This window comes from Diadema antillarum, unplaced genomic scaffold (genome assembly GCF_040938485.1).
Source record: "Diadema antillarum isolate AM-2024a unplaced genomic scaffold, OU_Dant_1.0 seq00000124_RagTag, whole genome shotgun sequence".
Classification (NCBI taxonomy): Eukaryota; Metazoa; Echinodermata; class Echinoidea; order Diadematoida; family Diadematidae; genus Diadema; species Diadema antillarum.
The window spans coordinates 1,323,722-1,338,818 of NW_027271204.1; the positions used below are offsets into that span (position 1 = coordinate 1,323,722).

At 38.2% G+C, this 15,097-nt stretch overlaps 2 protein-coding genes across 3 annotated transcripts in view; both read right to left on the reverse strand.

Annotated features, from left to right (window-relative positions):
• The window catches only part of LOC139727308 (uncharacterized), a 25,980-nt gene extending 21,787 nt beyond the window's left edge, over window positions 1-4,193 (reverse strand). The window contains exons 1-3 of the mRNA XM_071638264.1: window positions 3,303-4,193; window positions 1,809-1,916; window positions 695-822 (exon numbers count right to left, since the gene is read on the reverse strand). Coding sequence (XP_071494365.1) covers window positions 695-822; window positions 1,809-1,916; window positions 3,303-3,942 — 876 coding nt within the window. The 5' untranslated portion in view covers window positions 3,943-4,193. The remainder of the gene's footprint in view (window positions 1-694; window positions 823-1,808; window positions 1,917-3,302) is intronic.
• Window positions 4,191-12,676, reverse strand: LOC139727309 (uncharacterized). Of its 2 annotated transcripts, none has more exons than XM_071638266.1 (7): window positions 12,496-12,676; window positions 11,240-11,352; window positions 8,390-8,566; window positions 7,614-7,799; window positions 6,552-6,728; window positions 5,337-5,522; window positions 4,191-4,849 (listed from the first exon to the last, which is right to left on the reverse strand). In XM_071638266.1, the coding sequence occupies exons 2-7, from the start codon at window positions 11,316-11,318 to the stop codon at window positions 4,191-4,193; spliced, it is 1,464 nt and encodes a 487-aa protein (XP_071494367.1). In that variant the 5' UTR covers window positions 11,319-11,352; window positions 12,496-12,676. The 2 variants fall into 2 exon arrangements, with proteins under 2 accessions (XP_071494367.1, XP_071494366.1); XM_071638265.1 differs by having other exon boundaries at window positions 11,240-11,372.
• Between the last annotated feature and the right edge of the window lie 2,421 nt (window positions 12,677-15,097).

Sequence of the window (15,097 nt, forward strand, 5' to 3'; positions counted from 1 at the left end):
AAGCTCTAATAACCGAATAAGGTCAACCTTCCCATTGCCGCATGGTATTCCAACGCTACTCTTTAAGTCTGGGGACTGAATTGTAGCATTCGTATTCATTTGTAATCATTTTTTCCGTAATTGTCTTGAAATTACTAAATTGAATCACTGTTCATAGTTTGTTTTTCCATTACATTGTTGAATCATTGGTCAGGGCCGTCACCAGCTTTGTTTCAAGGAGCTGCGTTTATATTTCTATCAAAAAAGAAAGGGGGGGGGGGACTTCCGCGCAACTTTCACTTCTAGGTTTCATCAGCTGACAAGCAAAAAAAAATAATAAAAATAAATGAAATTAAATTAAGAAAACAAAAAAGATAAAAGATGGCCTCTCACCCGTGCGCATACGAGGGAGCATGGAAACTTGTTTTGTTGTTTGTTTTTTGTTTGTGTGTGTGTGTGTGGTTTTTTTTTTTTTTGGGGGGGGTGTGAAATAAATTGTGCGTGCATACTTGATAAGCACTGATAAGTACAACTTTTTTAAGGGTCTGAAGGGGGTGGGGGCGTTCGCACCAACGCACCACCCCCCCCCCCCCCACACACACACACCCACCCACCTACCCCAGTGACGCCCATGGTAGTATTATGTGCATTCAAATGTTGTAATCATATGCTTTGGAGATGAAATAAAAAGAAACGAAAGTTCCTGATTACTCACTCCGGTGCAAACGGTCAACTGCAGAGATATGAATGCTGTACTGGCTACGTTGCTGAGCTCGCTCGTGAAGATGGCACTGCCACCATTCAACTCCGTGATTGCTAGCACAATGCTGTAAAACGTAATGGCTGGAAAACAACAAAAAAAACAACCTTTTCAACGAGTCAGCCTAGGTTAAATTGTTATTTTGCTCTGAGATATGTGTACACTTTGTGACAGCAACGTATGATTTGTATGTTTATGTAGACAACTATAAAGGAGTAGAAAAGTAGTATTCACGATATTCATACATGTTTGACTACTTGTTTGGTGACCTATTGAAGTAAACAATAATCTTGCCTGACTATCTTTTTTAAGTCTTTTTCCTCATGTTTACTCGTGATTATCTGGGCAAGAAAAGATTGTTTACACATTCGTCGATGAAAATGACGAGAAAGAAGGATGTTATTAATCTATCAAAATTATATCCTATGATTTTTTTCTGCCATAAATAATTCAGTGTGGAATATTAAAAAAAAATGTGGAACATAAACAAGAAAGGTGGATGGAATCAAAGAATATGACATGGGACTTTACATGGGGAGAACGGTTAGGATAACTACACGGAGCAAGTGAGACACAGATAGAAATGAAGAGCTTGTTTGCAAAAACCGATAAGTCCATATTTGCCAAATGGAGATATTTGCGATTAAAGGTCAAGAAAAATAAAGAAAATAATTAGAAAATTTTTGCTTCTTTTGACCATAACTTCAAAAATGTACCTTTATATGTAGTGACCAATATATCTTTTAAAAGGTATTATTTTGTGCTTTATGACAGAGACAGTACTTCAAAATCTTCAAAAATGGACTTTTTTGGGTTTGGGTTTTTGCGAACAAACTCTTCAAATAATGGCAGATACAAAGACATAAGAGGAAGGTAATCATTGACACGCACGAGCAATGCAGGGACGTATTAATACACCGAGGCAAAGTTGGACCTAAGTTGTTCCAGGAATAGGCACGTGTGTGTGTGTGTCCATGACCATGCCACGAACTTACGGCGAACCATAACCATGCAACGCACTTACGACGAACTTGCGAGCGCTAAGTAAAAAAGTGCAGCTGTCACTTACGTTCACACACGGACTCTTCGTAGGGGATTTCGAAACCCTCCTTACAGACGCATTCTCCATTGACGCAGTCTTGTCTTTCCTCATCACACTGTCCGTTGCAGAGATTCTCTGTTGAAGTCATTTATCAAGTAAAATGGAAGTCATGACCACGTGGTACTTTCATATCATCGTCAGATCGTTTGGGGTTACAACAGAGTCCGCGAGCATTTCTTGTTGTTAAAATTGATTTTCCTACGTTGCTTTGAGATAAATATCAGTCTTTATCAGAATCACCACGAAGATTTTGCTTGAAAAGTAATAATCTTCATATTCAACGCACCGATCCCGTACATGTTTTGAATAAAGCTTTATGTACAATATCGTTTAGTGGCATACGTGGTAAGTACTAAGCATAATTACGCTTAACAAGTTGAATGTTTTCGCTGTCTGAATAGGACGAGTAGATGAATGCGTTCACCTTCTTTGTCATTGCCAGTAACTCTTTCAAAGGAGGGCGCTAATACTATCTAGAGACTGGAGTACCGAAACACTAGCAACTTGAAACAGAGTTGAGCTTGGGGAGCAATAGTCACCATAAAGGTCAATAATTCTTATTTGCCATTATCACCTCTGAATCAGTCAATAAGCAACTGAGAGGTTGCAACATAGCCTCCACTTAAGTAATCCCACTCATTCTACTTAGTAGCAGCTTATTGGAATGCAGGTACTTTAAAAAAGAAATGAAGTTTGAAATATAATCAAACAAACAAACAAACAAAATACTGGACAGGATAAGCATTTAAAAATGACAGACGATATTTGCTTCATAGTTCATGAAGAAAGAAATGCAATGACATTCTGCTTCCTTTCGGTAATCTTTGGCAATAACATGTTTCACAAGATTGATCATCAAGGACTGATATTTCAGTTTCAGTTCCAGTTTGGTTTTATTCTGCTCTTTTTCCATGAAAATTATGTATAATTTATTCAATAAGTTCAGATCCACAAAAATCTCTTTTTGTCAATTATCACTAAATTCGTGAAGATGAAACAACCCCCGGGAAAGATCATTGTCTATTAATGAGCCTTGCCTTTTTATCATCTATTTAGTACCCTTTGCTAATGGTACGGCAACTGCACACTTATCATCTGTGCAGATAACACGGTGCAATACAAAATGCTTGATGATCGCATAGAATGCTCACCACTTTAAAGAATGATATGAGGCATTTCAAAGTGAAAATCAATTTCTCTAAATAGCTTGAATTATTTGGTTTATCTAAAGTACGTTCACAGATCAAGGAAATGACGATACTACAAACAGGAGGTGTAGCAAATCATTGACTTTAATAGCAAAATTTAGGGCATGTCATCTTCAGTAGTTCTTCAAGTGTAAACTCAGAGAAGAGGCAGCAACAATCCTTACGTGTGCATTATTTTGGACGTTTTGACAGGCACATTCAAAATCAGATTATTTTGTCGAAACATGAAGAGTTCGAACGTTAAAAAACTTACGTTCTGTAATGACACCAGCTGTTGTTGCAATTGCTTCGTTTGTTGTGGGCTCCGCAGTACTGCTTGTCTGTGACAGCCCGGTAGTAGCGGCATTCGTCGACTGTGTGGACTCAAAAGACGTCGGGTTAGAGGTGGACGATGCTGTTGTCGTAGAGGACGTCCTTGTGTCAGAAGGTTCCTCAGTGATTGATATCAGAAGAGTGGCAACGGAAACGTCGGTCGGTGTCCGGAACTGAGTCCCGCCGGGACTTGCCGATGTCACTCTCGCTTCTGTATTACTGGTTCCAAACGCACTAGTGGTTAATCCAGCTTCAGTCGCACCTGTAGTTTCAGAAGTTAGCCCCGAATCCGTCTCGCTGGACGGCTCGGTTGTTAATGCCTGGGAGGTATCGCCAGTAACTCTGACTGTTGACCTCTGCGAAGACAGGCTTGAAGACTGGGTCGTCATTGCAGCCCGAGTTCCTTGGGTGACTTCACTGGTCAAGCCGGACTCGGTCTCTCGCGAAGCCCGTGTACTGAACACGTCGTCCGTATCCATTGACGTTTCAGTTGTCACACCTGACTCCGTACCACTCGAAATTTCACTTGTTGATGCTGTGTCACTTTCACCATCAGTCGTCGGTGCGGACTCGGTCTCCATGGCATTGCCTGTCGATGTGCCACGGGGTGTCACGCCTGAAATACCACTTGTCACTCCTGCTTCTGTTCCAGCAGGTGACTCCGTCGTATCTCCAAAATCAGTCCCATCAGTCAACGCTGTGGTAATGACAAAATTAGTATTTCCTTCGGAAACTGCCGTCGAATCCGTGGACGACAACCCAGATTCTGTCCCAACAGGAGTCTCGGTGAAAATACTATCAGTCTCCCTTGGTAGTTCAGTCGTTAATCCTAACCCGGTCCCGCTTGGTGTTTCACTGGTGAATATGGCCTCGGTTCCATCAGCCGGTCCAGTATTCCTGGTCCACTCGCGGAAGATAGACCGAGCTCAGTTGTTCCTGGTATAGCAGTTGTCATTCCAGAAATAATCTCTCCTGCTGTGCCAGTAGTAGAGAATGTAGCATCGGTTTCGCCATCTGACTGGGACGTTAACTCGCTTTCCGTGGCACTATCGGTTCTATCACTAGACTCGGTCCCGCTATTTAATGCAGACGTCAAATCGGTCTCAGTTCCAGAAACAGGTTCGCTCGTTAATCCAGTACTATCCGGTAATTCTGTGGTTAAACTGGATGTCATTGTCTCAACTGGGATTTCTGTTGTTGATCCGATATCCGGCTCATCCGTAACTTGTGTTGTCAATTCGGCCTCTGTTGCATCTGGTGTGTCGGTGGTCGAACCCATATCCGTACCGTCTTGAGGTTCGGTCGTGAAAACGGATGCAGTTCCGCTGGAAAATCCAGCGTTTGTTTCAGTTTCTGGATTCGGGGTCGCCGAAGTCGACACGCCCGCCTCAGTTGCTGCACTCGTCACACTGTCGGTTTCCGACGTTGTCAATGTGGTCACTGCGTCCTCGGTTGGTGGCGCCGTTGTTGGCAATATGGTTGTAATTCCTTGGGGGTTGAGGAAGATAAAAGGTAGAGCGATTTAGTTTATGCTGTTATGGTTGTTGTTTTTCTTGCTGTCGTCGTCGTCAATATCTTTGTGTGAGAAATATCTTTTGTCACAATGAAGAGATCCATGAACAAATCACCATGCTAATACACTGGTTACCACATAATTCATTCTAATACTATTCTCTCCATGCTCTATGTGAATAGTTAGTATTTTGAATGCGGCACCTCACTGATAGTCATATATACTTCATATCTTCGAAGCATTTGATGTTGATTTTCCACTATTTTTTTTTTTTTCGTATCAGTGATGTCGTTGCCAATCTACTGCGTAGGTTTCTGTGTCTTGTCTGCTTCTTTCTTAGTTCTCTTTCCGTTATTCACACATTATTTGTGAATGAAAGCACATGAACTTTTAACAGATGCACCAAGACAAAAAAAAAAATATGATAATGAGTCAAGGAGAAAAGAAAGTGTCAACATTTACCAGCGCAGGACGGAGATTCGGTGGTTGTGGCAGGCTCCCAAGCGCCGTTGGTGCACACCGTCTCATTGTCTCCTCTCAAGTTGTTACCATTTAAACATGAAAAGATCAAAACATCCCCATGAGTGTATGCATTTTGGATCGGTTGGTATGTAACGTCAACGTTGACATCCGGGGCTTCGCAGTCAGCTTCAAAGAGAGGAAAAAAGATGACATTATTTATTTTGTGACGCGGGAGCACGGCACCAAAATTTGCATGTGACAAGATCTATCATAACATAAAGAATGTAACGTGGCTGTTCATACGGGCCTGGATAATGACATACGATGAAACTCATTTAGAGTTTGCTTGTTTCTTTCTTTGTTTACTGTATGATTGTTGTTGGTTCATTGTAATGTCCTTTTCTTTTGTTGGCTTCCCCTTTTTTCCACACATTTCATATTATTTAGAAGCATCTTTGGCACTTCGATTAATTATTTTATGGACGACAGGTGGTCGAAACCTGACTTCATTCTCGAGTGAGTTAGAAAGAACTTAGTATTACATTTTATATCGCCATCATAAGAGATTACTTCGGTTACTAATTTTTGTTGCTGTTAGTATCATATAGAGGTCTTGAGGTATCAGCCTTGGAGCTTTTATGAACAACCAGATTAAGGACTTAAAAAGTTAAAGCCTTCCCCACAAATCGGTATCTATAGGTCGATTTAGAATTATGCACAGTGAAGTGGTAGCCTGTACTGAAGTTCCCTGAGGAGGGATCGGTGGAGAATAAACTATGAAGAGACATAATCTTTTATTACTTTGATTTCGAAATGTTGCTTGCTTGTTCCTTCGTTTCAATTAATGTTCCTCAAGTTTTGACAACAGTCAAAGGAACAAAACTATGATCAGTGATGAATATGACTTTTTTTGTATTCCTTTCAATTCAATCCATTTCATTTTCGGGTATTGTAAGTGTATTGGCATTACACTGTTACTAAATCTCATTTTATTTTAACTGATTGCATGTCAATACATTACAACCAATACTCGTTTGGTGCAATGACAATTTATTCATTTTATCCGATCTTGTTTAATATTAATTCTTTCATTGCTTGTGATTCTTATCTGTAGTGGTGCTTATTCAATCAGCTGAAGAACAACAATTGGCTGAAGCAGGTTCGGAGCTTCGATAACATACGCTGAACTATACAGAACTGAATCTTAATTCTCACCGTAGCAGATTAGAAGTTCGGGTTCCCACGACTCTCCGTCGCATACACTGTTTGAGGCTCCCTCGCCCGTGGTTCCATCTCTGCAGCTCATCTCTACGGAATCGTCCGGTTCATACTCGGACTGCACGGGCACGAAGAGTGTGTTGTCGTCATCGCCGCCGCTCGGAACCGTGCATACTTTGGAGACCAATAGTTTTAAAACAGTTGTCCACCGTTCGCATTATTTATTACTATTTTGCACAATATTCATTAAACGAACGCAACCTTTTGTCATAGTAGATCTGTAGTAACAACTTATCAAAAGCACATTTAAAGCAGAATGTAAAGTAAAGTAGGAATATACAGAAGTGCGTACTATGGCATATCTAGTAAAGTTTACATCTGGTTTACATGGTTTGACTTCATACAGAACGAGACGATGAAGAATGAAGGAGAGCACCTGGTTCAAAGTGCCAATGCAATTTACTTACACTCAAATTAAGGACTTTTCATGATGAAAACTCTTTGGAAGCTGCTAACTCATATTGGGAAAAAGTTTCTAAAGGAATATCAGAAAGCGTTTGTATAGGAAGAGGCACAAAAAGACAGGAAAAGAATATATAATCACCGTATATATTTGAGTCGGCTAAAAATGATCATTTTAAATTTTCGGTTCATATCAAAAGAAGGGTCATCTACTTCCATCCCACAAAAGGATGAAACAAGATACCATCAGGGAGGTGAGACGAACTCACCTCCCTGATTACACAAATCATAATAATTGTTTTATCAAACAATAAGAATAACAAATACACTGTGGATGATAAAGTATGAAATAACCTATGCACATTATACGTCCTACCTGCTCTAGACTTTTATGTTTTCCTATCAAGTCATCCAACAATAACAACAAAAAGATAAGTTTGTTTTGTACCTCAGGAAACCAATGATAGAAGCTTTATCCGTTCAAACATAGATATTATAGGCATTATACATAATGAAAAGAGCGACATGATAATGATATAGTGTACAAATAGAAATACAAATACATTGACGTTGATTTAAGGAGAGGTAAGGTATCACCTGAGCAAGACGGGTTTCCAATGACTGGAGGAGGGTCCCAAACACCATCTCTACAGGTAGCCTGGTCGGTTCCAATTAAGTCATTTCCATTGGTACAGGAATAGGTGATGGTTGTCCCTTCGGTGTAAGAAGTCATGGATGGCTCGTACGCTGCCCCGTTCCTAGAATTGGGAGGGTCGCAGTTGGCTGCATATGGATAGAGAATACAAACCAAATCACATGTTAATTTAAAAAAAGAAATGCTTAATCTTAAAATCAATTCATTCAAATTCCTTTTTTATTCCTTGTGAAATTCGTTTAATGTAACGACATGGTATAATATTCTGAATGAATAATCAATCGTTATTTACATAATATACAACGGTTAATTCCACGATTTCCTTCTGAACATTTTTTTTATGTATATGCATGTATATAATGTACTTTGAATTAATTTGTAAGACAGTAAGCTGACTTATACGTCGTGTAATGTTACTTTCTAAATATATGTATTCTTTTTGTTATGTGTGATTTGGAAAAAGGCAGAAACCAAACCAAACCAAACATATTTACTTGTTAAAATGCTTTGTCTCCAGGCATTGTGTGTGTGTGTTCTATGTCAGCAATACACAATCTATCCCTGTAAACAATGTAAGTGTGATTAAATTGCTCTACCATAAAAGCCTCTGTGTGTATAAAGGACATTATGAACAGAGAGCAGAGATTTGCCCCGTATGCTATAATTCATGGTGGGGATATGGAAGACCATTGCATAATAATGTCTTGATTTGGCTCACCGTAGCATGTGAGGAGTGATTGTTGCCATGCATTTCCGAGGCAGAAACTGACCGATGATCCATCGCGAGGCGTACCCTGTATACAGCTCATTCGCAGAAACGTGCCTGATGGGTAGATATCTAGCTCTGGGTCAAAGGCTGTGCCCGCATACTCATCACCTGTTGGCAACGTGCAATCTTCGGGTTGGCGGATGACAATGTAAAGGACATGGATTAATAGATATTTGTCACCCTGAACATTCTCTCTCTTCAATGGCTTTTCAGTGGGATTTTTTTTTAAATCTTTTCCAAGCAATTCAATTATCATGACTGAGTTTATATTCCAGATTTATTATGTAACTTGCCCACAATCGCTCCATTCTTTAATAACACTGTATCAAGTACGTCGCATTCTTCATTCAAATACGTCTAAATCACCAGAAAGTAGAATCAATAACTGACAAGTGGGTGTTTTCAAATTGTTTAAAAAAATAATGTCTTGATGGCTCCTCACCATAGGTGTGTTAGGAGGCTGCAGTTAAACATTTTGCTTATATACTTCGTACGTATCCCATGAAATACATAATACATTCTTAGGCACATTTGCATTGTCTAAAAAATCCATTGTGAGCATGGAGGTTTAACTCTTTCAAGTATTATGTGCCGTGGACTTGGAACAGTGCGTTCAAAGCTGTGAAAATTTCTGTGCCAGAGTGCTCATAGCTCACAAAGGGCTAGTGGGTGATGACATCACAGATCATAGTCACAATAGCAGTATGGACACTATCTTTCTTTATTCGTATATCCGCATTAGGGAGCTCTAGATTTGCGACGCGAATGTTTTAGACGATAGGGCTGGCCATTTTCTTCGCTCTCTCTCTCTCTCTCTCTCTCTCTCTCTGCGTCGTATGGATAGCAAAGTAGCTTTAGACGCAATGGCCCGAATTCACGAAGGTGCTACAAATGAAACCATGGTTTAAACCATGGACAAAAACCATGGAGCGCCAAGGGTCGCATGGAATATTTCGTTACGAAATAGGTCATTTCGTCGATGAAATGATTATTATTTTGTAACGAAAATAACAACATTTTGTAACTAAATGAACATTTCGTCCACGAAATGATAATTTCGTTAACGAAAAGATAATTTCATTAACGAAAAGGACTTTTTGTCGACGAAATGACCAATTTTGTAACGAAATATTCCGTGCGACACTTGGCGCTCCATGGTTTTTGTCCATGGTTTGAACCATGGTTTCATTTGTACCACCTTTGTGAATTCAGACCAAAGAGATCGCAACCCTATAAAGATAAAATGGCGGCCCTGTATGATCATTGAATCAAGTAGCTCTTTACCACATGTCTGCTGTGTGAAGTTGAGTGGAAGCAAAAATGACCCAGAACCGACCGCCCAAACTCAGACGACGCGAGGTCGCTTTTGATATTAAGCAAATCTGTGCATGCTCAGAGCAGTTTTTTTTTTCCTCTGAGCGTCCGCGCCGCGATAATCTAATGCTCCCTATTTTAAAGAAGTTCAAAGCCAGAGAGCAATGTTAATAAAAGGGAATATCATGATAAAGACGCAGTGTTGACAACACCATTTCAAAGTCCACGGCGGCACTAAATGGTACCTGCATTCCTGTGCTTTCTCTCTCTCTCTCTTTTTTTTTTTTTTTTTTTTTGGAATGGTCCAGTAAAAGTTGGCTCGGGATCTTTGAACTATTGGTAATGTTTGATCTTCTTCGAATATGCAAGTGGTGAATCATGACCTATGCGACTCTGTTCATTTATTTTTCTTTTTTCTTTTGGTGTACTGTCTATTGACTTTCCTTCAAAAAAGGCTTCATATTGGTCACTGTGTGCATACTACAATTGTCAGTATCTTTATTTTGTGGGTTTTTTTCTTTTTGTTCAAGTGAATTTTGGGAAAGCGAATACGATATTATACTATATCACCCACTTATTTTTACATTCGTAGTCGGTTTTCTCAGGTATTCACGCGAGGGTATTATGATACTCGGTGTTTTCAGCTAGCATACGGATCGGTCAATATGGGCGTGTCAATACCCTTTCAATCTTTCTATTCAGCAGTTTCCTTATGTTTAGCTCCTGCAAATATTAAGCAGCTTCTACTCCATTTAAGGATTATTGGTAAAGGTGGTAATATGAAAGCTCTGTTTACATTCCATTATATCATCTTTGGCATTGACAATGGTATGATAAGTTCCTTCCTAAAGGCTTACGCAAATATGTACTAAGAAAATAAATCTTTGAAAATAGGGAATAAGCCTTTCATTGCTACTTTCGTAGGATTGAGTGGTGACTGGTCGCAAAAGGAACATATCGACGTTAAGTCTAGTTTCCTTGTGCACATCGGGAATTCGTACAAGAAGATACATGTATTTCATTTCATTTTCATTTATTAAGTTTCCACGTAAATTACATTTGTAACATACATCTAGAGATCAATGAATAGTAGCAAATATTTGAAAATTCTGTGCATGCGGACCTTAAATATTTTTTTTTCATGTTACAGAATGGACTGAAATCAATCTAGAATACGTCACATTCAAAAATGATGATTATATTTATGTTCCAGATTAGATTACAGAAAAGCAAATGCTTGTCGGGGTAGGTCCCCATACAAGAAGTCAGCACAGTGATATTCACACACATATTATACACATACTGGACGCACGCAGGTGCAGCTGGAAAAACATGCGTTCACACAAACACACACACATAAACACGCACTCACACAAGACAAAAAAAGAGAGAGAAAACACCAACAAGATGTAAATGATAATAAAACATAGATTTACTTTCAATACATCAATGAAGTAACATAATTTACGGTATGACTATACTCACCCGCGTTTACTTTCATGGCCACCGTAATCATCAACAACATGGGGAGATAAATGTGAACTCGTTGAAAGTTCCGTGCCATTTCTGATTTAAGTCTTCCGAGGTGATTTGTCCAGCTGAGTCAGAGTATTGGTATCTATAGTTACATTTTAAAGTAATAGTTTGCTGTGATGTCATAGAAATTTAATATTAACTGGCCTTGACGCACATATTCATATCTATTAAGATATTATATGCATGAAATATATCGACATACATACATAAATACACATACTATGTATGCACTATTGGATTATAGTGTACAGTTTGAATGCAAAAACACGTTCAATGATACTGGATTCGTCACAAAATAAGAAATATTTCTGAAGATATCATTAAGATCATCATGTATTTTCCAATTATTTTCTCAGTTTTTCAGGAGCTTTAATCTAAAATAGTAATCTCAGGTTGCTGAAAATTGATAAATGTTGTTGTTGTTGTTTAATCTAAGCTCTTCAATATATTTTCATCAGAGTTGTCACTTACGATGAAACGCTTATTACGGACATGGTTTTCAGTGCGTTGAAGAAGTTAAGTGAAATCAAGTTAATGAATCGGAATGATAAGATTCTTCCCGCTTCATGTTGTGAGGAGCTGGCTTGAATATGGGTATACCTTTTCAATGAATTAATACTTATTATCAAACTAATAATGATATATACATGTGTGTATTTATAAAGAAGGGTTAAATGATCATGTCAATGCAATATCCCTTCTTCATTCATATTCATCTGTCAACACTTCATATTCTTTTACTTTGTGATCACCGGTAAGTTGCCAAAGGTATGAGAAGCTACCACGCCTTTCGAAAGCATGCCATTCAAGAGTAACGTAAAGCTAGTGGTAATACAAAAATTATTCCTGCCCCCTCCCCGCAAAAAAAAAAAAAATACTTATAAATCTTTATCATTGTTACTTTTCCTTTTTATCGAAAACTAACATGATTTAATCTTTGAAGTACCATTCATTTCGATGGCTTTTCCTCTTTCTCGACCCACACTATGAATATGTAACTTTGCAAATGGCTTTCCAGAATGGACATCAAGATCACCTGAATAATTCAAACTAGGCAAATCTGTACAGTTGTTGTAATGATAATCATAAAACATTTAGAACATATGTAATCATTAAAGGAGATCTACATTTCACATTAGATTGATGAACTTAAGACAATAGGAAACAAAGTAAAGCGAAACAAACTCATACTTTGAAAGGCTTACCTGACAGATCCGCTTCAACTCTTATGGTGCATACAATTATAATGTTAAGCAGATACCTCCAAGAGTCCACATAGGTAAAAAATAAAACTTCACGGTGTCAAGTAGCAGAAAGGAACGCTGATAGAGAGAGACACATTCGTCGCGGCTCTATCGCTGAATTTGTAATTAAGATATCAATGTGCACACACTTTGGAAATGTTTCAGCTACTAGGTTCTCGTCTGGATGACTGATTACCCTTCAGCCATTGTGTGCATAGCAGAACGCTCCATCCATCTCCATTTTCCCCCTTGCTCTCAACGAATATGGGTGCATACTATACGCCCATACAGCAAACACTGTTGAGCGTATCTCCTTGCGTAGGATATGAAAATGAGAGCGGTGTTTGACTATCAAAAATTTGGGAAAGGCCTTTGTGTACTCTGGGGGTAAAAACGTGTTTGAGAAAGACCAATATGGCAAATATCCTCGAAACTTAGAATACGCGGGGAAATGGCCACAGAAAATATGTCGGCAATGTGACAAATACGTAGGCAGTGTCTTTAAAACGAGAACAAAGAGGTCCTCCAAAGAGGTCGAGCTTGGTCTGAAGCCATTAAAGTCTTATATTAAATGACATTTCTAACTATTCACCACATTGCGGTCTGAAGAAAAAAAAACATTCTTGTGACGCAAACGAATGCCATAATGTGACCACAGCATATCGCTGTGATTGTACCGCCTTTAAATCATACAGAGACAAATACGTAAGAGCACTGGGATTTTGAATAGCAATTTTGAAAACAATATCGACAGAAACGTATAACATGTCAGTAATCAACAGTAAAAGCAATCAAATTTCAACTAACAAAGTCAATATATATGTAGAGTAATGAAAGATAAAGAGAAATATAATTAAAACTGGATATGATATTACATTTGGTCAGCGGTTGGTGTGATCGATAGTATAATTGTTGTGTCTGTTGTGTATTCATTTCAAGAAAATGACAAATAAGACGAAGTAATGTTGTATAGAGACAAATTTTGACGAGGCAGCGGTACACCGTTTGCATTATTAAAAACATAATTAGACACCTGAGAAAATGCTAAATTTTAATTCAATAGTAAAGAATCAGTTGCTGTTGTGACTGTTGTGTTTTTATTCAAGAAATGAAAGCATAAGACGAAACAATGTCCTTGATACAATTTTTAAGGGAAAGAGGTAGCAATTGTATTACGTTTTGATGTCTACCAGTTTCTTCACGCCAAGGGTCAGATCCATAACATCACAATAAAGGCCTACTATCATGACTATTGATCCATTCTAAAATAAGAGAGAGCCAGCATTTCACTGAAGTAACTATACCCAGTTGCATTAAAAAAGATAGCATTATGTAACACCCAACAACAAAAATATACTTCCAATCTTTACAACAGGAAATAAAGTAATGACACTATAAATGTTGGACCGTTCGTCACAAATCCAACAAAAGGTCGCACGACCTGATTTACATGAGGACTCGAAATATAGGTGAAACGGGTTAACCCGGTCAATCTTGAGTTTTTCATATTTTCTGAAAAGAACGATTCTTCTTTTACATTAAAGGAAATTGTGTTTTTAGCAGTTTTTCTAGAACAATTTTTCGTACAGAATAGTGTGATTAGGTATGTCTTACAGGTCAGTTTTCATTTCTTATAAAATCCTTTACACAATCTTTACTTTCAACTCTAATAACTTTTGGAAGGACGGTGCTACTGCTTTGAAAGTGTGAAAACTTTTAAAGCTTAATCTGATAATTTCTTCATTATTTTTGCCGATGCGTCTTAAACATCCTGGTTTTTTTTTTTGTCCCATATTGCACAGCTAGCACGGCTAAGCGCTTCAACAGACTCTTTTCTCATCAGTACACACTTTTCCAGGGTGTGTGCGTTTCTTCCAATATTTAGATAGGTTAGGAGAGTCTATTTGAATCGAGTTATATATCATTTTAAAGCTTAAATATTGCTCTTTCAGAATGTGTCCTTACCTAAAAATCAGTGTTAGGGGAATCTTTGTTGATTTTGTGATGCTGGGTCACAAATGCTATTATGACATAAGTATTTTTTATTCGTAATTCCTACAAACAGTACTTACTGTTCCTTCTATTCCTCGATAAACAAACACACATACACAAGCTCCAGCCCACCCACACATACACATCAACACACAAAGACACACACTCACAATAAACTCACTACAAAAGACACCAAATTCTCACATACTATTTAAATACACGATGTCTTTATTTTGTTTTGTTTTGGTTGTTTTTAACATGAACGTGTGGACATTTCTTTTATCTTTAAAGATACCGTCCTTGTAACGTAATGGCTGCATAACAGCGGTCATCTGCTTTTCTCTCTTTGTTTCTACATATGCATTGAATTTGTTGCATTGCATATTATCTACAAAAATTTCATCGCATGAATCAACGAATACATTCAAATGACTGTAGCTTCATAACTAGGCCTATATGAGTATTTTCAACGACGAGTTACATGTCAGTTCATTGTTATATTATGTGTTTCTATATTTCAATGCGAAAACGTTTAAATGAAACAAGTAAACGAAGGAGAGGAAGCAATTTG